The sequence below is a fragment of the Bombyx mandarina genome, chromosome 01 (assembly GCF_030267445.1).
Source record: "Bombyx mandarina strain Sakado chromosome 01, ASM3026744v2".
NCBI classification, from domain to species: domain Eukaryota; kingdom Metazoa; phylum Arthropoda; class Insecta; order Lepidoptera; family Bombycidae; genus Bombyx; species Bombyx mandarina.
Genome location: NC_143208.1, coordinates 12,647,215 through 12,673,309, shown reverse-complemented (window position 1 = coordinate 12,673,309; position 26,095 = coordinate 12,647,215). Strand labels below are relative to the sequence as shown.

At 35.5% G+C, this 26,095-nt stretch overlaps 1 protein-coding gene across 4 annotated transcripts; it reads right to left on the bottom strand.

Annotated features, from left to right (window-relative positions):
* Window positions 1-120: 120 nt before the first annotated feature.
* LOC149503553 (uncharacterized) lies at window positions 121-25,333 on the bottom strand. 4 transcript variants are annotated; one of them, XM_089730997.1, is made up of 13 exons: window positions 25,144-25,333; window positions 17,613-17,742; window positions 16,884-17,126; window positions 16,583-16,755; window positions 15,983-16,065; window positions 12,491-12,669; window positions 12,297-12,407; window positions 11,895-12,210; window positions 11,128-11,266; window positions 10,894-11,035; window positions 10,330-10,443; window positions 8,787-8,947; window positions 121-5,473 (listed from the first exon to the last, which is right to left on the bottom strand). In XM_089730997.1, exons 2-13 carry the CDS (start codon window positions 17,736-17,738, stop codon window positions 4,135-4,137), a joined length of 3,126 nt encoding a protein of 1,041 aa, XP_089587123.1. In that variant the 5' UTR covers window positions 17,739-17,742; window positions 25,144-25,333; the 3' UTR covers window positions 121-4,134. The 4 variants fall into 4 exon arrangements, with proteins under 4 accessions (XP_089587123.1, XP_089587210.1, XP_089587162.1 ...); XM_089731084.1 differs by having other exon boundaries at window positions 11,128-11,251; XM_089731036.1 differs by lacking the exon at window positions 25,144-25,333 and adding an exon at window positions 20,075-20,431 and having other exon boundaries at window positions 11,128-11,251.
* Between the last annotated feature and the right edge of the window lie 762 nt (window positions 25,334-26,095).

Here is a 26,095-nt window from a genome sequence, read left to right as displayed (position 1 = left end):
AGAGTTTGACAGAAGCATACTAAACGCCTCTAGTATTTTCTTACTAATGCGTAATTTTTATAGAAACGAATGCTGCGATGTAATACTCCATATGTAGGTGATTATTTATTTTCTTACCGCGCCTATTCTTTTTTTGCTATTATCCACAAGTCCTTTCATGGTTGACTACAAACATTGATGACTAAATACATTCGATTATTATATAATTACTATGCGATAAAGTAACACCAATGACGTTGACTATTATATTGAAACCTTAATTATTCAATAACCATAAGAAGTAGCATCAATCATAACTTTACCATAACTCTCATATGTCTGTTAATGTCTTCAACATTTCTGCGCTTGAAGCAAATTGCTCGTTCTTCCTTGCGCTAGATGGCCAATTAAGGCAATCTTACTTGTATTCTAAAATCGGAAAATTAAATAAGGCAATCCTTCTTGCATTCTAACTTCGAACAGTCAATTAAGGCAATCCTTCTTGCATTCTAACTTCGGACAGTCAATTAAGGCAATCCTACTTGCATTCTAAAATCGGACAGTCAATTAGGGTAATCCTTCTTGCATTCTAACTTCGGACAGTCAATTAAGACAATCCTACTTGCATTCTAACATCGAACAGTCAATATAGGTAATCCGACTTGCATTCTAACTTCGGACAACCAATTAAGGCAATCCTTCTTGCATTCTGACAGTCAACTAAGGTAATCCTACTTGCATTCTAACTTCGGACAGTCAATTAAGGCAATCCTACTTGCATTACTAACATCGAACAGTCAATATAGGTAATCCGACTTGCATTCTAACTTCGGACAACCAATTAAGGCAATCCTTCTTGCATTCTGACAGTCAACTAAGGTAATCCTACTTGCATTCTAACTTCGGACAGTCAATTAAGGCAATCCTACTTGCATTCTAACATCCGACACTCAATTAATGAAAGCCATTAGTACATTCTGACAATGTAAGCTCATTCCTCTACATAGGCCGGCTGGTAAAGGCGAGCCAGAAGACCAGACGATAACCAGTAAATATACTTTATGCGTGTCCGTTTCGTGGGGAAATGAAAACAATCCAAAAGACCAATCGACCAACCATTTGAAGAAAATGTAGATAGCATCCCCATTCTAGACGATCAATTATGGCGAGCCAGAACAGTATCTTTTTGAGTCCTTAAGGTGTACGCTAGACTTCTAACCATATTTAAAATCCTTTACGAAGCATTTTAACCTCGTCCACTTCTTACAAAAAAATCTCGTCCCTTTCCCGTGCAACTAGAAATTTGCCTCGGATCAGCGATCAAAATACGTGTTAGCCGCTGCGTCAACAATCGTCCACCTTTCTCAAATATGTACGTTTTGTCGCCAGTTGCTTATTTCGAGCTCATATTAAAGATTTGCTAAACCCCAACCAACACTTATGTTAAACCATCGATTTTATAATCCGATCTTTTCCCGATATGCATTGCATCCCTGTTTGAAAAGTACGCGGAGTTCAGCAAAGAGCTCTATTTTGACGGTTTTTCGTCTGTTTCAATTCCATTTTCCTCTTTTTATCAAACTTTTCCTCATATTTTAGTAGCGATAAGAAGAGACTGATCGTGGTTATTGAATAATTTTATGCATGAGCCATAACCAATGACCGGACCCAAAACTAAATAGTAACTTAACAATGCTATTTGGCTTATACTTCAAATAGCTTCAGTTTTTCATAACACGCTCCCAACGACGAACCCTCTGCATTATAAATTTAAGTACTAGTTTTATATCATGCATTGCCTACTATTACTCCGTGATTTTAATGGGAAAATTGAGTGATTTGACTCATAAAGGTCCGAGATATAAGTTTTTTAAGTTTGTGGTGGGGATTAACTGGGATTCTCAAACACAGACCTGTATATCAAGTTCTGGTATAGAATTTGTAAGGCGAATTTGAGCGTCGAAGTCAATTAAAAGTAATTATAAATACAAGCAATTTACACAGTAACACACTGCCTAGAATCAACAAATAATATCTAAATAGTTCAGACACATAATTGTAAAACAAAATTACAATTTGGCCTGACTCATGCATTGGTTTTTAAGATACAAGTATTAGTAATAATTATAATCTAATAACATATTCTATGTCGACAACACATATTTTTGTTTTTTTTTTAATTATTAATATTTGTTTTGAATGACACCAAGTAACTTATATTAAGAATCATTTCAATGATCTACGTGCTAATAGTATTGATGTAATAGTATTAAAATGTTCTAAAAGCAATGTACTGCAGCGAGATAGCATAAGCGTTTTCTACAAAATCTTGTTTTAAATCACTTACTTTCTGGACACCTAAATTTATGTTTAATTAAAGTATATATTTTAGAGATCAATCGATTAGTATAAACGGCGTCAAACATGGTCTTCGCGTGAAACGCAGATAAAGTAACGACTTATTCGTTTGTAGCCTAAGGACTATTTAGGCTACGCGCGGACGGTTTATTTCGCGTATTAAGTACTGATTTCCTTTGGGCTCTCTCTCGTACATATAACTAACGCTAGTAGACGGTTATACACGGCCTAGCCCATATTATTAAATAAGTGCATTGCAAACGCAGAGCAAAAACTGCCATTAACCCAAATTATTGTTGGTACCAGTTGCAAAACTGAAGCACTAGGCTTCCCTGACTTTTAAGCATCTACCACATATACGTTTTACAGCGTGGACAGGCAGTGGCTGCCAATTTGATTCGGTCGTGGACTGTTCTAGAATGTACCGACGTAAAGACTTTATTATTTAATTTCAGGAACCCATTGAAGACAAAGGTGAATTCGGTTTATCAACCAAAGCCAGTAAGAATTACATTTCAAAACAATACGATACAGGAGGGTAATTGATTCGGTTAACCCAAGTTCAATGACCTTCTTCACTCTGCATTTGGGACAGACTTTATTAGACTACAAAAAAAGGCAATGTTAATTACATTTTTTTTTGTAAGTTCACATCGGCACGCTTATTCATTCAGGACGTTTTCAGTTACATACTTGTTTGACACCTTTATAATTAATCGAATACTGAAATATAATGAATCAATTTAATACTATCACAAAAAAATTACCACAAAGACTAATTTTACGTAAACATTATAAATTAGGATGAAAATGGAATGGATTAATTGATAAGATAAAAATAAGATAATAACCTAATTACGTATTTTGAGTGAAATAATTAAATTTAATAAAATTATAAAATTTAATACTTTACTTTTTTTATTCAAATTGCTTTATGTAAAATTTAATTAAAATTAGTATCTATTAAATTAAATCATAAATGAATTTAAATTTAAACGGACTTAAGGTAAGTGAATTTTATTAAATTTGTAAATTAATTTATGAACAATAAATTTAAATTAAATTTATAAGCCACATATACAACCGAGAAATTTTAAATTTGAACCTAACTGATTATTAAGAGTAAATTATCTTATTAACTAATAAATATTCTAAAGAGAATACTAATTATTAATACCATTCAAATAGAAATAGCGGCTAATTCACAAAAATTAAAATGTGTATTCGCAGTAAAATCGCAGCATATTGGGAAAACAGCATCAAGTTTGAAATTCTAAAAAAGTCCAATTCCTATTTTATGAACTTGTAAAATAAAAGCTTCTGGATAGTAATTACTCTTTTTCTTAAGCTTAACTCTGTTTTTTGATGAAACGAAAATATGTTTCATGCTGTGAGTTTCTAAGATACCGAATTAACTGTTTTAAATAAGTCAATATTTACAGAACTACAAATTTCTTCAAAAAAATAAGAGAAGAAGAATCGTTACTATTCAGTCAGTAGTCATTTCAGTCATCCTATCCATCTATTAAGTCCTCTATTAACTCAGTAACATATCTCCATCAGTAGTAAAGATACCGACCGTGCGTTTTGATTTTAATATCCTTAACCGTATTAAAATTCCACAAATGATGATAAGGAATGAAATTCGTGATCACCCTCCCACAAACTATGAGCAAATAATATCTGTAGGTAACACAAATTTTAATACAGTTTTCGATAAAGATATTATGTATAAATTCTTCTAAAAGATCCATAAATGATTGCGGTAGAATGCTTCTATTTCTTTTTACAGCACAATTATTCGTTAGCCTGATTGTTATCGGAACCTTCGTTGTCGGCTTCCGATTTTTGTTCATTCGCGTCTGCTTCCTTATTAGTAGGTTCTTGATTAGCCTGTGCCTGTTCTTCGAGCTGCTGAGTTTGATTGTTGCGGTCCTCGTTGTTTTGTCCTTCTGCCTGTTCAATCTGGTCTTGAGGCACCTCCGATACGTCCTCATCATCGTCATCGTCTTCGTCTTCATCATCATCATCGATTTCATCATCGCTATCCTCAGAATCATCATCCAGATCTTCCAACGCAAGTAAGTTATGAATGCGATCGATTCGCTCACGCCCAAGATCAGGTTCCTCTAGCTCCTCCTCTATCCCGAAAAGTATATTATCTCGACGAGGATCAAAATCAGCCGTATGATCTGGTCTATGGAGAAGGTCAAAGTGTAATGGCTTAAAACCCTCAATTTGGAAAGGCTTAATCTCATCAACAATTAAAGTCTTTTGTTCACGGATAATTACGGGTTTTTCCGCAGTAAAATCGATCTCTTCGTCAGAATCGTCTTCAATATTAGATGCAACGCCAGTTGCATATAGTACATTTTCATTTTCAATGCCTGGTAGCTTTTCTGATGGAATCCCCGGTACTGCTTCTGGTAACATCTCAAGTGCGAATTGAATTGTATTGCCAGGTATAATTTCAGATGTAAATTCAGGTACCACTTCCGATGAAGACCCAGGTTCGATTTCATTTGAAAACCCGGGTACAAATTCCGGTGGTGACTCTGGCAAAATTTCAGATGACGATCCAGGTGCTACTTCAGGAGCAGGCTCAACTACTGATTCTGATGAGGACCCCGGTACCAAATCAGTTGATGAGACACGTAATACTTCAGATGAATTAAAGATCAAATTAGATTCTGGCAAAGTTAAAGTTACAGTTCCGAGTTCAGGGTCGGTTATTACTTTTGGTACAGATGATGGACCTGGTGCAGGAACAGAACTGGGTTGCGGTTCTTTTCCTGTTCCACTTGGATGGAATTCGGCTAGTTCGATTTCCACTGACCGTTGAATGAAAGACGGTAATTGATCCCGAGGAACTACGTAAGGTGGACGGATACTTAAAGATTGTTCCGATCGTCCACATTGAGATGCGAATTTCGCATAAATTTTCAGCAGAAGTTTCGTGAAATTGTTTAAATTATTATCATGAGTAACTGATATAGCCCGAAGCAAAGATTCCTGATAACGATCTTCGACTTGTCGCTTCCGATTGAGCTCGTGCCCAATGCAAGTTCTGCGATATGATGGACTAATATCGTCGAATAGTCCTGTCCACATTCTTTCTGACCGACGAGTTCCATTACTGTAAGTAATCAAACGTTGACTATCGTTTCTATATTGATAAACATACAAAAAAAAGCAATTTATCCTAACTCAAACATGAAAATTCTAATTACATGCTTCTTTCTTACTAAGACCTAATTTTTATTTTTATTTTTTATTTTACACATGAAATTACTATTTTTTACTACTGAGAAAATATCTATGAACTGTATTATGCAAGTTAAAATTTTATAAAGTTTTCTAACATCATGTATTTTGGATACAAATCCACTATAAATCTATATCCCACTATAAATTCTGTTGGCAGCTGGTACAAATAATCCTGGGATTATTTTTAATTCTCAGTATATTCATTTTGTGTGATATAACGATGTATGTATGTGCGTCTTAATTTGTTTTTTTTTTATTGTTATATTATCTTTGGCCTATAGACAGCCCCTGCTGTATCTCAGCCACCCACTTTCAAGATATATCACAGTGACTGGTCCTCCGCTGCTTGCATCCAGTATTTTTTACTTTTTAGGTGATATGTTCGTGATTTATAAAATAAATATCGGCGGTGTTCATTGAAACTAATTTACACAGTGCAATACGTTGCATATTCACTGTTACTCATTTTATTATACTATTTTGTTTTTTAATATGAATATTAAATGTCAATATTTCAACATAGCCGTGATATCGGTATGTAAAATAATATTTGCATTACCACATTCTGGCGTAGTATTCGAGGTATATATTGCAAATGATCGTGTACTGAACAACAGTGAACATGTTTTTGAACAGCAGTGATCTTTCAATGTAAGCAACAACATAGTATCATGCATCACCGTCAGACCACTTTCGCCTAAAGCTGTACGTAGTTCTCCAATAACACATATTATTATGTATATATATTTTTTAAATCTATTGAGATCTAAATGAAGTCATAATTATATGTTCTGCCCGTGGATTTTCTAGCGAACCCTTAACCGTTACGAAATACGTTACGAAAATAAAAGCATAAATAGAAAAGCTCGCCGTGGGGTATTCTTTCTAAAGTTTAAAGGAGAAACGATTGCAAATAAATTTAAGGTTTAAGGGATATAAAATTAATTAAGGAGTGTTAAATTGTAGGCAATTTATATATATGTATAAGAAATTATGCTACAATAGCGATCACTTATACTTACTGCAGACAAAGAAGGGTAGAAAAAAAAAACATGCTTCACAATAAAACACAACAGATTTATTTAATTAATCTACTAGTCGAGTTCTAGCTTCTTCATTGTCAATATCATCATAAATTCATAAAACCAGTGATAAGCAAAATCACTTAAGTCACATAAACTTGAAACACCGAAAATTAAGTCTGGTCGATGAAGATGTGAGTTTTAGTGTTTCAATAGAAATTAAACCAGCGGCTTGAGTTGACTAAATTTTACTTTTCACTAAGCGTACTCTTTCAAAATTCTAAATGAGGTTTGAACAAAAGTTAAAAGGTGTGCAACCATTTAAAAAAGTTAACATATCTACTTTTAAAAAATTTCCGTGTCGATAAATCGGCTATAGAAAAAATATGGAACCAGCCCGCCTATTCATTTACTTTGTAAACTATGTTTCAACTTAAGCTAAATAAATAAATGTATTGGAATTTATTGGCACAGTATTTAATCTTTAGTGCACAATTTAATCTTATTTAGTGGATAGATGTCAGTTTTAACAATCACATTTGGTAACAAGTCGATACAATGTACTAAAGCGATTTTGCTTTTTTATTATATTAATCTCTCAAAACACCGAAGCTGGAATTCGTGTACTTAAATTGTAACAAACCATATAATAATCTAACTATAATGATTTATTTATAAGAAACAATATAACTATTTCATATATATTATATACTTAAAATTCACAATTAAAAATTTAAAATCAACTTAAAAATATATAAATAATTATTTTGTCAAGGGCGATGAATTTATGAAACAAATTGTAAAAGGAAAAAGATATCGTTTTTATTTAATAAAACAAAATGAAACAATAATAAAATCAAAATACAAGCACGTGATTGTATGTATGGGGATGCATGATTATTCAAAATACAATTAATTAAAAGTAAACACATTAGTTTTATTCTGGTATTTTTTTATTTATTTATAAAATTTTATTTATTCCACTTTAATTTAATTAACGTACTAAAGTGCCTAAAACGACGAGCTCCCCGATAACAATGTACAGTACGACAACACTTAGAGGTCCCATCAGTTGAATTCATCAGAACCAATTTTAATATCTATACAAATGTCTAATGATGTCATCAGTGGTGCAACACTAACATGCCTTCTGTATTTCCTATATTTATCTTGCAGTACTTGTATTCATGTTCTTTGAAAGGACATTAGATTTTTTCTGATTCAAACTTTAGTATTATTCAAAATGTCGCCTGAGGCTAGCGAGTGACGTTGACCTACGGACAACGGATACATGCGAAGGCAACACATGCGTGTTAATTGGACGTACGACAATGGAACCTTAAAGTGTATATTGTACAAATGTACAATGTAACACTACGACCTCCCGTTTAAACTCGCACACGAACAGCCGCCCAATGATAATAAGGCTGTAATTTTATCACGCATCCCCATAGACAAACAACATAATAACAACAATGCTTAAGTTGGGGGGCATATTGTTTCGTTGGACATATAAACCAACGGCAAACGTGACCCACTAGAAAGTACGTTATGTTTCTCTTAAGTTTTATTTTAAAACGTCATTGCAATTGGTCCGCTAGTGACCGAAGTTAATAGCTTTTTATAGTGATATTTCTAGAAAATTCTCTACGTCGTCTAGGCTTATTCCTTGACTGGACGCACGAATCAGCACAAACCAGTGCAAATTTAATGTTTTTTTTTTTAAAATACGAAGATCTAAATACATCTTTATCTCGTTATTTTTATATTTTGAAATTATTGTTCTCTTGAAACGGGAAGTCTTTGTTATTTATGTTCCAACACGATCAAAATCAGTCGTATCCAAGAACTTTTCACAACCATGGATAAGTTCGACAGCAAATTATTACGAAACTAATTTTGAAACCAAACATATCGAAGTTATGCGCGAGCGCAATGTCTATCTGAGCAAGATCGTTCGAAGCTAAGTTATTCTAAATAAGTAATTATTATGTATTTAATTCATTAAAAATTTAAAAATTATGCGATCATGTCTCGCAAAATAGTCACCACATTGAAAATATAAGTCAAGTCTACCGTGGTTTATCCCACCAACTTTTAATGTCACAGTTATTCCACACAAATATAAAAGAGCTACATTTTTATAGTGGTTATACTTACTACATTCTGTGGTTCGGATTTATTGATGAGAAGAAGCTGTACCAAATGCTACGGGTACCGTTGAAAATTCGTCTGTCTGTCTGTTCGTATTCATAGCGATCGATGGACTCGACGGGCGGTATAGGATTCGAAGCGACGCCTTGGATCATACGAGGCGGTTCCTTTACAATCAAAAACGAAATCAAACCCCTATTTGTTTAGGTACATTTTTGGACGCACAAAATCACAGCGAACTACTTTCTTTTGTTTTCCACCGCATGGATTGTACAGTATATTGGGGGCAATAGGGACTAGAGGTAGAATAGGGACAAATTGAATGAATTGAAAAATGACTTTTATTTAGTGTTCAAGAATATCAAATAGTTTAATTTAGTCATCAAAGTTTTATAACTCACTAAAGATATTAAAAAGTTAATTAACTAAAGTTAGATTAGGTACCTAACAACTAAATAGTGCCAGCCCTATCGAAAAACTATTGTCCCCATACATATCCTGATTCACCCCAAGACCAAGGTGAATTAGGTCAAGCTAGTTTTTTTCAGTTTTTGTGTATAATTTATAATGAGCTATGTATAATAACGCATCATTTAAAAAAATTTAAGCCTACGGAACCATTACGATCGGAGTACGATAAAAAACAATGTCGAACTTAAAAAGTGTCTGATTCCCTCCATTTTACGGTATTTAAATACGGTGTGTCGGGAATGACTAGCAATGCCTGGCCCAGGCAGAGCCATTTGCTTAAAGGAATCTTATTTGGAGAATGACATGATAAGGAGCTCACTAAGCACCGGAGTATGTTTTAAAGCCAAAAAAAATATATTTAACTGGTACGATGAGATTTTTTTTTCTTTGTAGGGTATAGGAACTCACGGCCAACCTGTTGTTGGATGGTTATTGGTTATTGCCCCTTGAGACGCGAATTGGAAGTCTCCGTCTAACAGTGCAGCGGCGGTTCCACACTTCAAACCGAAATGCATTATTGCTTTGCAGCAAAAATAAGCAGGGTGGTCGTACCTACCCGTGCGGATTCAATAGACGTTTACCATGAATATATTAAGATAGATAACGAAACCATCACAATCCTGATCAGTTATGGTCGTTTCTGTTATTGGTATCCATTAATACCTCGAAACTTGAAGTCCAAGTCCATTGAACTATCGTATAAGGCAGGGGTTTCCAAACTTATTTTGTCTACTGCCCACTTTGAGAATAAAGAATTTTTTAGCGCCCCCATTTTATCATCTACTTAAAAAATACTAAAGCGGGAGCTCAGTCGGTATCTAAGAGTCCTCCTAGATGAAGTTACAAATCGCTTCCCAAGCCTCTACACAACGCCCTCTTTTTTTCTGGATCTCTTACCACCCCCGTTTAGGGTTGCAGCGCCTACAAAGCGGCGTTATCGCCCACTTTGGGAAAGGCTGGTATAAGGCAACTAAATAAAAATTGATATTATTCAAATATTACAGAATTGTTTTTTAAATTTGCACACTTATAATAACTTTGATCTGACAATCGTAAAGACGTTTAAAAAATAACTTGCCTCGTCGATGATGAACTTCCATAGGGGCGAGATGATGGCCAAGTGGCGGATGACTTGCAACGGGTACCCTCTGTAGATGTTCATGCGCTCATTGGAGAAGATCCTGCAGCGAACCTGTTCAATACCTTCATCGTTATTTCAATATCGGGCATCATAACAGCCTTATGTCAATTTCAGCATCAATGCGTCGCCTAAGGCCTTTTAGGCTGTAAGACCTTTTATAATATTCATTAATAACTAGCTGCGCACGCGGCTGCGCCCGTAACAAAATGCAATTTTGATGTGAAACATCTATAGCCGCACATAAAACCGTTTGCTGGCTGTACGATAATATATATAGTCTAAAACGTAGTAGTGTGTAACGTATGGCGACGTGTGGCCATGCGCAAGTGACATTTTCTTAATATTAATTTTTTTTTCGTTTACTTTATTACTGACCGAGAGAAGCTACCGACAGGGATATTTGAGATGCTGAATTCATAGCGATTCTTCCGGCTCCGGTGTCGTGAACGTTGCTCCAATTCATTATTAACAAAATTAATTCTGCGATTTTTCCATACTGACCTGAATGTGGGGCTGAGTCTCGTATTCATCAAGCAATTCGTTCAAAACCGTCATCAGCCAATCCATCACTGGCGGTTCGCGCCATTTCCCGTACGCCATCTTGGCATAGAAATTGATAAGCTCTTGAAGATCGTTTGCGGTACTGTCCAAAAAAAAAAAAACAAACCGTTAGTTAAAAAAAAACACATTATACTACAATTTCTGAAAGTAGATTTAGTAACAATATATAATTACGTCATCGTTCCGAAAGTAGTGAAGATCGGGTGCTCGGAAATGCGAGGAGTGAGCTGGTTGCAGTTTTCGAGAATCTTCAGAATCACGGTCGGGTAGCCCATTATGGCTTGTTTTAGCAATTGATCTGGATATAAATTAGCTTAAACAAAACACGTTCAATTAGGAACTCAAATGATAAAATAGAACCATAAGACATAATAAAAAAATAAAAAAAACAAAGGTATAGCCGGTTCATGAGCTATAAGGAAATTGTCCCTCTTAGAATTTTACATTACATATTTATATTTTTCTCTCCCTACCTATTCGCTGTTAGCCTAAGGGGCTGTTTATTCAAACTACTCGCTAACTGTTAGATAAGCTTACGGGGCTCAACCTGAGAAAAGTTGCTAGCACTAACCCTAGTGAGAGCAGTGCTTCGCTGAATCTACCATCGGAGTGGAATCGCGACCAGTGGGTTGCTGGGAGAAGCTCTGTGGGCTGTTTCTATGGACTAGTTCATACTGTTTATTAAACAATAACATCAAAATTCTATGGATAATATTAAATGAAATAACTTGGCCAAGTTCTTGTTTAAGACGTTTTTTATCATAACCAAGGTTCTTTGTAAACTGGACGTATTAATATCGGATGTATAATTTGAATCTAACATGAACTTGAAAATACATTAAGACGCGGATCAACTTTTTTTCGTAGCTAGCGAATATCTTATTTTAATTTCGTTTAAATAAAATCAGTTGCCTTCCCTGTGGAAGAAACATAAAACCCACCTTTATGTTTAACAGCGATGTGGAACAGCGCTAGCGGGTAAGAGTACTGCATGTTGAAGAGGCTGCTCGCGTCTTTCTCGACAGCCCACGCCTCGTAGGCCTGGACTAGCCAGAGATGCTCCCGGGCACGCAAGGCTAGGACATCCACAATGAGCATCACACCGCATGGGTCAGATGGATCGATGTTCAGCATTACTTTGGCCAGCTCGAGGGCGGTGCGATGACATGCCTTATTTGTCAGCATGTAGATATATTTCAGAATTGCAACGTGGAATGGCCTGTTCTCAACATATTTGTACTCGAGGCGGACGTGTGACTATAAAAACCAAAAAACTAATAAATAACAAATGATAGGTAGGTAGTTGAGTTATTAAGGGTTTTCAACTTAAATCAAATACGTACGTCTGTCAGATCGAACAGTGGATGAGAACAGTATTGTAGGAATGATATTATGATGTTCATTATTGTAGCGGCTCCTGTATATTCTTCAACGCGGAAATAGTTATCCAACACCTAAAGGAACAGTTAAAATTGTTTTCATAAATATCACACCTATTTTATTAGAAATAAAATTCAAAATGTTTTAACGCTCTGACCTCCAGCATGAAATCAACGTGCATATCTTTTGACGCTCTATCGATTGGAAGAAACATGTTGCCGACTCGGTTGTGTAAAACGAACAAAAACATTCGCTGCATCTTCTGGTAATAATCATTGTGATTAAATACGAAGTACGTTATATCTTCCTTGCGTTCAAGAATGGACATCGAGAGACCTATAAAGATAATATATAAATTTTTCACAAACCCTTGAGATTAAGATCTGTTTTTTTAAGTTAGCGCTATAAAAAAATACGAATTAGTAACAACAAAAAAGTATTCGTTCGAAATCATAGAAATTAATAGAACATGTGTTCGCAAGTGCACTATCTAGTGAGCCACTCATCTCAACAAGTCATTCAAGCTACAAGGGGGGAAGCTATTTAACCCTTGACGACACTGACAAATGCGCAGGCACATCGAACTAAATAAACGTTTCCCTCTAAAATGAATGTTTAAAATATTAAAATACAAACAAAAAAACCTGAATAGCAAAACTTAATGATAATAAAGAAAAGTGCATAATGATCAGTTCTATGGCATAAATTATAATAAAAATTTATTCTTAAACGAGGTGACTTCAATGAATGAACGAGTCAGCCTATTGAAAATGAGAATTTGCAGAGAAATTTCATTTCTGACCAATCAAATCGAGAGAAAACAGGCTATTCGACTTAAGCCAAATTCTGACAATTTAGAAGGAGAGACTTTCAGAGTTAAAAATAAATCAAATACTAAATAAACGAAAAAGAAATCATATGTTTACAACAGTATCTATTTATTTTCACGGAAATTTGAAGCTTTGGGCTGATGCGCTCTGGGCCCACCTTTTCTTATGGCCCATAGACACCACAACAAGAAGGCGGCCGCCCTCCTTCGAATATGAAGTCGAAGCTTCAATGTTATCGGAACAATTTCTATTCTACGCTTCGAACTGGGACGCGTGATCGTATTGATGCACTCTCCTGTGAAATTGACAATATACCGCTAAAATAGCCTACAATCCCTCGATATTAGACTCAAAGGGAACCGTTTCTGAATTTTAAACGAATAATAAAACTACCACGACGTTGTATAAATAACGCTAAGCTATAAATACTTAATGTTTGACAAGTCCACATTTTGTGCACAATTCGCAACGACAGCGAATGGTTCGCCCTCCCACGTCACAGGGGACCGTCAATGTACCTCGACTGTTTTAACGTTACAAATTGAACACTGATAAATAAATTGTATATTTATATGCGACGTGAAATGATTAATCCAAAAGTATTTATCTACAGATCGAGACACTAACAAAATCGTAGGAAAATAGGAGCGTGATTGTTGTGGTCTTTCTCGGAATCTCTATTTATATCAAAGCGTGATTCCCAGTCTTATATTTTATCGTGAAAAGAGCTATCATTTTAACCTAGGCGCTTCTTCGAAAACGGTTCCCTTAGGCATGATATGAATCATTAGATTAATTAAAAAAAATAGATGTAAAGCACGCACATTATGATTCGACTCTATATGCGTAGAATTATTTTCATGTAAACTGAATTTCTTTTCTCTGAGCGTTTTTGGCATTTGTACAAAGCGTGTTTCATGCGTTCCTCGCATATGAGAATCGCAGGCACACACCATACAGTTTTCAATTCGGAATATCACCGCCTCACAAGGCACCTAAGAGCTACAAGTCCCAAAAGTTTTAGTTTTATGATGATATTTTCTTCTAGAGAACATACGTTTATCTGCAAAGTGATTCGACGAATGCACGTAGTGTTATTCCTGAGGCCGGTCTCAATATACGTCCGTTTACTTTAGTGAAATATTTTCTCTTGTTCAAAATAACATTTTTCTGAGTTGATGCAAATAATCAGACATATGTAAATGTTTGTCACTTTGTTATTATGCAGGTTATTAGTCTTTAATAAGTCAGCTACGCTATTTCTTTACAAAGCTCCTGCGCATGCGCTTGCGCACCTCTCGTATATATGTTGATGTGATACTATGTAACATCATCTATTGGAGATCAATATGGAATCATTAACGCCTAATTAGAACTTTGTATGGCTCACTTTTAATTTTCATCTACTAATTCTTATAAGATGGCGCACTTAGAGTGTCCACGTGTCCCAATATTTTACTTTCTCTTTTTATGGGAAAGAGGTTGCTGATGGACTGAAGGCCATTCCAATTTCGCTGGGACAGGCGGACGAGTAAAGACTCAGAGCGTAGAGCGCCCCCGAAGGAGACCTGACTACTCGAAGGCAGCTGATTTACGAATACATCTACTACCGGATCGGAACCGCGACCCGCTGAGAAGATCCGACAAGAAACTGAGCTGGCTAATGCTATATGGGTTATGTTGCACGTCGAATTCGTCAACTAGTTCGACAAGTAAGGTTACCAGGACCCCTAACTGTCTAATAGTTGTGTTTAGTGGATAGAATCCGTAATGACATGTCTAGGGCGTCGACGGTGACTGGACCTTGCGTTAGCGTGGGTAACCATCCGGTAGTAGATTCATTCGCGAAGCAGTTGCTCCTGAGTTGTTAGGTCTCCTGGCTGAGCCCTTGCTCGCCCACCTGTCCTGGCGAAATTGTAAAGGCCTCTGGACCATATATAATCCTCCCCCATTCATCAAAAAAAATCATAACAAAAAGAATAGTACAGGCAGCGTAGGCGGCGGCCACGATGAGGCGATTTTTATAATTTATCGAAGTAGGTATTTTACTCTTCGAAGACTACTGACTCTGGATAAATAAAATTTGTAAGGTCGGTGATGTATACGAACCGCTATACAAGGTTGCATTAAAGAAATGTTGATGAGTCGAAAGTAGTGCAGTGCATGAAAAAATATTTACATAAGAAAAGTAGAAGTTTATATAACCATTTTTTACCATTAAAACAATTTAATCCACAATTTCGTTCTACTTACTCGTTTTTAATTCGAAATATCTTATTTCTTTTTAATTTTTACTTGTGTTTAGTTCTACTGGTCTTAATGAACACCATCGAAACTTTGAGGCATGAGATAAGTCTCAATCGCATCAGAAAAAATGGTTTGTTTTTTTATAATACCGTAGACGCAGTTCAAACACTTACCATTGTATCTTGCGTTTACATTTCATTTGATAAATCGAAAAGTTTAAAGCGTCAGATTAAGAGGGCGGAAATTATCATTTCACGAGAAAAAGTGTCAGTTGTTCTATTAAAAAAAACTCTCAAGAGGGTTTAAACTAAAAAAGATCACGAAAATGTAGGAAAATTTTAAATAACATTCTGTGATATCTCATTTTTTTTTAAATCAATGAGTCAATAATATCTTGACAACAACAGCGATAAAATAGTACATTTTGATTTGCGTCAAATTAACTTAACTATTTCAAGACATATATTTTATTTTAATAAAACACATATTTCAGAAGATAATTCGTAGTGTCATACATGTCACACGTCAAGATTGACAGATTGTATAATATAACTAAATGAAGCACCCTTTACCGTTCTTATAATTCTTGAAAGCATCTTCTGTGAATGGAACGATTATAGAACGACGCAATTTCGCACCGTGGCCTGGTTGGTATCTGTGAACGGCCGTACATAATCATCTATCAATAATTATGAGAACATTAAAAGTATTTTTAGTCAATTCAATACGAATATACATATATTTATACATATCGTCACTGTCAAACCAAAATCTGCTGTATAAAAAAAACTGTTATGTGTCTATAGCTTTCATTTGATATGGATCTTAAAAATACACCTTCATATAAAATTTTATACGAAAATGTTTTTACTCGTTAATTCCAAATAGAGTTTTTGCACTTAGCGGATTTTAGTTTGACAGCGACGATATACAAATTACGACCTCATATCTAATGGGGTAACGACTAATATTATATCATCTAGGGTTTTAGGGTAGCCATTTAATACCAATTGGACATCGAGATTCAAAATAACAACATTATCGACTTTTAAGTTAAACTATAATGTAATATACGCATCCAACGTCCACCTCCAGAATACTATGTGGTTTTTTTTCCATCGTTCTCGTGTTAGTTCAGTCAGTCGGACTTTTTTATATCTGTTACAATATACCTTCTTTCGTCTTCGTCGGGACCGAACAGCCTTCGATACTCGTTGGCCGCACTGAGATATTTCGTTTGCACGGTCATGAAATCGGACATTTTCTCTGGGGGCTTCTCGTTAGCTGGCTCCGGTTCGCCGAACATAGCGTTCACTTCTAGAACCGAACGATCTATTTCGTCCATCTGAAAATACGTCACCGTCGTAGAACAAATGTCGTATGTTAAATATTTCAATCCAGCCTTGACCCAGATGAGCCAAGAGCCCTAAATATCATGTTCGAAAATATATATGTGTTTCAACGGTAACTTACGCCGGGTTTGAATTCAACGCCCTGTCCACTTTTCCTCAATTTCTTTAACCTCTTCTTTTCTTTATTCTTTTTATTTTTGGATGAGGGTTGATTGCCCGACGAGGTTGCAGGCTGGTTGTCGGATGACGTCGAAGGCGGATTATCGAATGAAGTTGAGGGCTGGACAATCTCTTCGTGGACTGCTGCATCACTGGACTCCTGCTCCATTTCAGATTGGGGCTCGGAATGGTCGCTAATCTCCAACTACCACACAAGGAGCGCTTACATCAAACAATTGTCGATGACGCTAATATATTTAACTTATTTAAGAACAAAAGAGGTTGGTATTCGCAAAAGTCAGCAAGTTTAAAAGCGATAGGAACCCAACTGAATGGGTAATAATAAGTGGCATGTATCGCATCGCTTTTTTTTCACTTTGAAAGCTTATTGTTGGTCCTTTCGCATCGGCAGCGGATCCAGCATAGACCATAAGCTCTGCAGTTAGTCGCCAGCAACTGATATTATAATGTTAGTAGACAATAAGTCATTCATGAAATGAATACAATAAATTTCAAAGTGCGGAGCTAAAATGTTAGTATTTTCATATTTAAATTATTTTTTGTTCAGGCATTCGTTCGCTGAGCTACAGTCTCGCTGCCTAATGGAACACCAAACTCTCACGCCGCCTTCTTGAAATGAAAATCAAAAGTTGATTTATGTGGTTAGTTAAAAAAAAAACTTAAAACATACCCCCTCGTATTTCGATTTGGCGGAGTTCTGGACGCACTTTGGTTGGAAGTCATTATCGGAGTCATCATCATCGGGAGGCGGCAGCGTGTTCCCGCCGCACAATTTACGCATATTTCGGTTCGACATGGTGCTGCAAAAAAAACAAAAAACATTTAAAAAAAAAAACGTTTTCCAAAATTATCTACATATAAATAAATAAACATAAAACTTACAAACTGAAAAACGAAAGCTTTTCATCGCTATAAACTAAATTATCGTTGTGGAACAATGCAACCCGACCGTACTGAACAAAAGTGACGCGTAACATTTTGATTTCGAATTAATTAGTTGAAGAGAAACAGATATCTCGAACAAGAGTCGAAATAATGTTTTAGGATCTAAACACGAGCTAGTCCTGAGACAGATGTGGATAGAATGCTTTCTTTACAAAGCTCCGCAGGTAATGGAAATTCAATATTACGTACTTCGAATTCAACATGACACTGCAACGGATCGAACGCTAGGTACCTTTTCTTTATCTTTGCTGAGTTAGCACCGTTGAACATTATCGCTGTGAGAAAGCAATGTGCTGAGATCGTTTTCCCACCTAGGCGACTGATACCTAGGTACTTAAATAGGTACCTAGATTAATTTACGCTTATTTCTTAGATATACATAATTTGCTTGAGGTTACTACGCGCCTATATTAAAACTACGTCTTAATAATCAACTAATACCGTATGCTATACGAAGTGGTTGATACACGAAAACACTGCACCCGAAATCTATCCAATAACATCCGGTGGTATTCGACTCGTTTCAAAATGGAATTAAACATCTATTTAATTAAAGCAAAGGTTCAAAAACGATAGATAGATCAGCCTATCATACTGAATACGACTAATACATAAACCATTTAATATAATATACATCACTAGAGTCATAAAAAAATTAGCCACGTTATACTAAAATATTTTGTGGATCACGAAAGTACAACCTTGATGTTTATAATAAACAAAAATAATAAATTATCATTAGCAATAATTTACAATTAATTGGTACTCATATACACAACACCACCCCGTAACGGCAAGGTCTTTGTTTTTATTTGAAAAATAGATTTATTTATAAATTTAGTTTGTCTACAAAATTTCGATGAACTTGCAAAATGATATCAGTGTCACATCTGACGTTGGAGGTGGAGCTCACTAGTCGAAAAAACTTTCATTAAATGTAATAAACGACGTTCGTATATGACTAATTTAGAAAATAAACGCGCATTTTGATTGATTATTATCGGTACTGGTGGTAGGACCTCTTGTGAATCCGCACAGGTAGGTACCAACGCCCTGCCTACTTCTGCCGTGAAGCAGTAATGCGTTTCGGTTTGACGGATAGGGCAGCCGTTGTAACTATACTTGAGGCCTTAGAACTTATATCTTAAGGTGGGTGGCGCATTTACGTTGAAGATGTCTATGGGCTCCAGTAACCACTTAACACCAGGTGGGCTGTGAGCTCGCCCACCCATCTAAGCAATAAAAAAAAACTGATATCTCGAGCAGTAGTAGGTATTTTATTTGACTGCAATCGATCGTGTTATGATTTGTCTATCATAAGTGTACTTCATAAATCTCTATTAAAAAGGAAATCAGAAAGAAAGTTGACTTTAAATTATTTTAAAGTAGGTAATGTATGGTACGTGACAAACCAAATACAAAATGGCGGCTGACCCAGGGTGAGGCCGGCATGAGTTCATCCCGCATGCGCTCTGTCTCCTTATACCCGATCAATGTGCCTTCGAACTATAATTACATTTCAGGTTCGATTCGCCATTTTGTCGAGATTTTTTAGGGTGCATCCCATGATCTCGTTCACATTAAAAGTACAAACTCTAGAACCTATTTTTTATCATTTACAATAAATACTAAAAGGTAAATGTGTATGTAATATGTGTAGGTATGTGCACCTAACCTACAATGATACTTATATATCTGTTGCTTGTTTCGAACTCGTAATTCTTGGAATCACATATCGTTTTTATATGATCTCATCACTTTTGAACGTTTCTATCAACATTAAACAACAAACATTAAGACAGCAAAACCAAAAGGATGTATGATCCTCGGACAATAAGTTTATAATTAGGTCTTAAAATTAGATACGACTGCAGAAACGGTACCCCTGTAGTTCTTCTCCGTCCACCTCCTAAATGACGGCAAGAAGTTGCAAAATGACGGTAAAAGTAAGCCGCTTCGAACCGCTCTTTCTAGAAATCTTTGTTGAACTTAGTCATGTTCCGCACAGGACAAACAGTGCACTGTCTATTCCAAATCTCATAAACCACCTATACAAACAAGACGTAATTCTGGAAAAGTTACCTTGGAACATTGAAGAAAGCAGCCGTCTTGACATTCTACCTCAAGGACTAACAAAGAATGACCATATGCCTACCAAGGACATAATTAAAATGTAATTACACCTACCTTTCTATACAATTAGAAGCTGGAAGAGGCTTGAAGCACCGGCAAAAATCACATAACTTTAAATATGAAATAAAACTGCAATATTTCACTTGGTACAAACACGCGAGTTTCCTGGTCGAGGGATTGCCATCTTCTGATCAAAAAGCCATTCCGCGAGAGGGTCCTTTGCGCAGAAATATTGATCGATGGTGGATATAGGCGGGCGAGAGGAATGCGCAGAAACCCTGGATAAGTTGTCAAACGAGTACTACCTAGAAACGGACGCTGCGCAGCATCACCTGGCCTGATTCGACCATTATTTAAAAATAGAAATAGACTCGAAACGCCCCACCCTTGAATAATACTGGCCACCAGAAAAAATAAAAAACAAAATGCAAAAAGGAAGTTAGCACACGTTGAGGAAGAAAACTTCTCAAGAGAATTGAGAAAATTTTAAAACTAACCTAGGTTAAATTATAAGCCATCAAATCATTTAAAACAGACCTTCCTTCTATACCTACATTTAGAAAAATATTTTATGAAAAGATGGACTACAAGATATACCTATAGGTACTAAGATATATACTATAAGACAAGATATAGATGGATGGACATTAATACCTGAATATAGATATTGGTCAACAACGATCGTCATATAATAATGCTATTTATAAATCGAGTACATACTAATTAATGATATTCAGAAAGCGCTAAATAATTTACCTATAACAAACGTGACGTAGTCGCTGTCGTAAGCGTAAATTTCCACACTCCATGAAGGCAATTAAGAAGTTTATAGCGGAAGGGCTCTACTACTGTGAGGTTCAACGAATAGGGCTACGTTTATTTACTCAACCGAGATCGCATCGCTTATTAAATATTGTTTACAATACATATATACCAAAGGATGCAAGATATAAATGCTGACAGTAGTTTTGTCTGCTGAAGTAATATAGGTTTGCAGTAACAATGTATTCATTGTTTTTTAGTTGTCATTGTAAAGAGCTTATGGCTCACCCGATGGTGAGTAGTTACCGTTGTTCATGGACATCAGCCATTCCAGAGATAAAGCTAAGCCTCTGCCTACTGCTGAAAGCTGTCCACATCCTGCTCTCCCCAATTATCAAAAAAATTGGTGTAGTCCAGTATACTTTTAGTTATAATATACAGAAATAGAGACATCTTTGTTAAATATTAACATTAATAAGCAATGCTGCCATCCATCCATCATGCCAGTAGTGTCTAAAACAAGCATACAGCCTGAACAGTGAACCTTGTGTTTAGTTTTAGACCTGGGTCAAATAATGTTACAAAAAAAAAGGAAAATTATGCCTTATACTTAGCTAAGTATATCATAGAAAAGAGAACCACATAATATGTATAACACAATAATAATGGTAAAAGATTAGAAAATTCTAAGAATTTATAATTTTACATTTGATACATAGAAGAAAAGTGACACACAATTCTGCTACTGGGAAATTTTAGAGTAGAGCTGATACAAATTAGGCAAAGAGTGGTAGAACCAGACAGCAGAAAATAAGGTTGTGGACATCACACATTGTGGCACTCGAGGAAAGTAAAATTAAAAAAGGCAATACCTACTACTACTTACTATTTTAACTACAATAATATTATTGAGATACTAAGTTTACAGAGCATTCAGGTAATAATACATTATACAGTATTTTAGAAAATTTCAATTTTTTAGTTCTCCATTACTTCTGCCAATTCGGTAACATGTCAAGGGGTGAAAGAGCATTTGGTTTAAGCGACATTTTGCTTAATACACAACATTTATCTTTGTAATTTGAAAGGTGCATTTTATTAGGTATTAGCATGAACAGTTCAATGTTTTAATCGAACTTCAATTACTTTTACTGGTGGTAGGACCTCTTGTGAGTCTGCACGGGTAGGTGCCACCACCCTGCCTATTTCTGCCGTCAGGCAGTAATGAGTTTCGGTTTGAATGGTGGGTAGCCGTTGTAACTATACCGAGACTTTAGAACTTATATCTCAAGGTGGGTGGTGCATTTACGTTGTAGATGTCTATGAGCTCTAGTAACCGCTTAACATCAGGTGGGCTGTGAGCTCGTCCACCCATCTAAACAATAAAAAAAAACTTGAATCAAATATCTGAAGAAGTTTATCGTTATGATATTTTGCTAAATTTTACACTGTAAGTGGTTCTCCTGTGAAGTGGCAAAAATGTCGCTTATACCACATAGCCTTTCACCTCGCTATGTGTTCAAAATCTAAGTAAAGTTAACCGAGCAAGTATTATCACTATTTTTTGTAGCTTCTTTGACCTTTTCATCTCTTATCTCCTTCTCCGTTTTTATCCACATGACCAGATATGCAAGCAAAGTCATACGAGCATGTCATCATAAAATAAAATTTTTTGACAGGAACAATAAGTCTTCTACCAAACACTAATTTTAATTAGGTTATTTAAATAGCTGAAACAGTGATCAAAAAGTTACTGAAAATAATTGAATAATTAATGCTTTTGTATCAATTTTAATCTATAGTAACAGTACAGTGTAGTAACTATGCATGGACTATTGTTCGCTGAAAATGAAGTGAATAGTCTATGCAATATAAAGTTTGTGTTAATATAATCAAGGATGGCACCAGCGTTTTTTTTTTATTGCTTAGATGGATGGACGAGCTCACAGCCCACCTGGTGTTAAGTGGTTACTGGAGCCCATAGACATCAACAACGTAAATGCGCCACCTACCTTGAGATATAAGTTCTAAGGTCTCAGTATAATTACAACGGCTACCCGACCCTTCGAACCGAAACGCATTACTGCTTCACGGCGGAAATAGGCGGGGTGATGGTACCTACCCGTGCGGACTCCCAAGAGGTCCTATCACCAGTGATTACGCAAATTATAATTTTTACGGGTTTGATTTTTATTACACGATGTTATTCCTTCACCATGGAAGTCAATCATGGTCATTCGTCAAGTAAATGTACCCGCCTGCGGGATTCGAACACCGGTGCATCGCTACATACAAATGCACCGGACGTCTTATCCTTTAGGCCAGGACGACTTCAAAGTGTGACCAGTTTCCTCTAATTTAAGGCCTTTTTATCGGAAAAATGTCAGTAATGGCAATGTCTCTGTCAAATAAATATCAATGAAGACATTCTCTTCAACTACAGGTAAAAGGATGCATGTTAATATTTTATGTTAGCATTAGTAGTATTATATTCCAACATTCTAATGGATGATCCACAAATATAACATAGATAAAACTTTACGACTTACAATACTGATGGAAATTAATTTAAACATGTTTTTTTTATTGCCCTTTTAGGCAGACGTGCATACGGCTCACCTGAGGTGAGTGGTTACTGTTGCCCATGGATTGCAGAAATGCCAGGGGCAGAGTTAAGCCACAGCCTACCATAAAGTATTCTCCACAAGCCTCATTTGAAGAAAAACATGTCAAAGCACTCGGGAAATACCGTGGAGGGGAGCTCAGTTGAAAGCCGGAAGGTATATGGCAAAAAAGGTCTCTGAAAACGCACTGTGGATTAACACAATGGCTCCAGGTAGTATGGATGAACTCTACTCCTGTTGCTGGTGGTGCAAAGGTAAAAACGAGATGATGGGATCACCTCAAACAATTCCTAAGAGCACTCCCCATGGAACATACTGTACACAATATAGAGAGAACCAAAGTCCCTCTGCAGACAAATGTGACAAATCAAAAACACACAATCATGGAAAATCACTACATAGTATAAAACAAAGTTGCTTTCTCTGCCCCTATATCCCTATGTATGCTTAAATCTTTAAAACTACGCAACGGATTTTGATGCAGTTTTTTTTAATAGATAGAGTGATTGAAGAGGAAGGTTTATATGTATAATAACATCCATTAAATAATGGAGAAATCAATATTAAATTACAGTTTCCGAAGCGAAGCGAGGGCGGGTCGCTAGTATAAAATAAAATGCTAAATAAATATAGAAAAATACACACAAATTGAATTTTTATCTTGAAATCTCATATGTGTTTTTGTTCAATAATTCGTTTCAATACAATGTGAAGTATATATTCTTTTAAAATTGCTAAGTGTTTTCAAGCTAACCTTTACACCCCTATAAGTAAAATTTGTAAATAATATTATGCTTGCTTGCCAGTGTGCTTCCTGGAATTACAAAGATAATTTTGTACAAACTTAGTTCTGTTACATCATGCAAATGCACCTAGTTGGTTAGTTGGCAATTACAGTAACAATATGCACAGGTAAGCACGAAATTTTTTTTCTCCTTAATATTGGTCCATACTTTTTCTACATTTAAAAAATAATTAAAAAAAAAGATTCTATAAGCTGTAAACTTGTTTGTGTTGATACTTGATACTAGAGAACTAGTTAGTATCTGCAGCTCAACATCAACACAACTTTAATGCAACTTGTGTATGTATTGATACAGAAGTTTAAAATGACTTACAGTGAGTCAATTATCAGCTGTGCTTTTTAACAAATATTGCAATACAGTCTGATATTGGACAGTAATTGCAATGACCATTACTATTTCACACAGTGATTTGAATATTCAGTAAACTAAAACTACCTTGGCATGTATGTCAATCTTGGTTGGGTAAATGTTTTGCTAAATGCTCCAGGCAGCTGTTAGCACAATCAAGATTTTGGATATGAAAAGAACCTGTGTGATTCGCTTAGCTAGCTTGAGATAGCTAGATGAAAAACCTTTACTATTTAAAGTTCTCATCTACAACACTAAATGTATATTAAATAATTTGTTTTTACAGTACACATAAGTTGACTCGGCAATCGTTAACATCAACTAGGTACCACACTTCAAGCAGCATGCAATACTTGAACTGGATGAAAATGTTTAATTTTGAATGTTGATAATTTGTAGCGATTTTGTAATTGTTCAAATAACTGAACGTCGGTCTATCGCATGAGCTTATCGACTTATAGTATATATAAGGATATTGGTTTAAAATACATAGCGATTTTATTAAATCACAGCGATGAAACGCTCCATATTCACATGCGTTAAACGCCAAATCTAAACATTATATCTGTGAATTTAAACTTACCAAAGTTATCTTGACCTTATTTTTTTACTTAACTGAATTAAAAAAAAATACATTGTGTGGTTAACGGAAATGTATTTTTCATTATAGTCTACAAATACATGTATTAATTGAATTTTAACTATTATTTTTACTTAGCAGAATGGAAACACAAACTATGACACAGGTGAGGATGACACAAAAACTGTTCTGTCAAGTCCATAGATAGCACAAAAAGCTCTTGGTTTGACAAAAGCATCAACGTCTATATAGCCAAACTTTTACAGACGTTAATCATCACTTTGTGCTATGATTTTTACTATTTTCTGTATTATTAAAATATTACTATGACTGTTTTACTTTTATTAAATTTACTTCAATAAATCCAAAAAACTTGGTATGGCTGTAGAAGCCATGTCATGTTTTTTTTCTATTTACCTACTTATTCTAGTGACCTCGAGAGGTCATATTATATTCACCGGACAAGTAGTTGAGTTTACGGGGCTCTAACTTGACGTTTGCTAACACTAGCCCTAGTAAGAGCAGCACTTTGCTGAATCTACCACCGGATGGGAAACGCAACCCACTGATAAGATCCGCCGAGAAACTCAATGGGCTGTATCTTAAGGTATCATATTTTATGCGAAAAATGCAATAAAAAAAACCGCTCAATTAATGGGACCTGACGCGAATTTAGAAAGTCTTTTTTAATTATTTTGGAAGAATTTGAGTGGTAATGTTCAGCAACTTTATTACAATGTAAAATTCACAATAATTATCTAGTTTCATACGAAACAATTCGCAAGTCGCCATAAATGGTTTGTGTTTCTAATTCATACCAAAAACATTTACGCCTGACTGGCATTATAGACAATCTGATAAACCAGGGACCTAAAATTATTGAAACAAATTTGAAAAAGTCGAAACCGTTTCAAAATTGAAAAACTGCGAGTTTAAAGGTATTCATTAAAAAAAT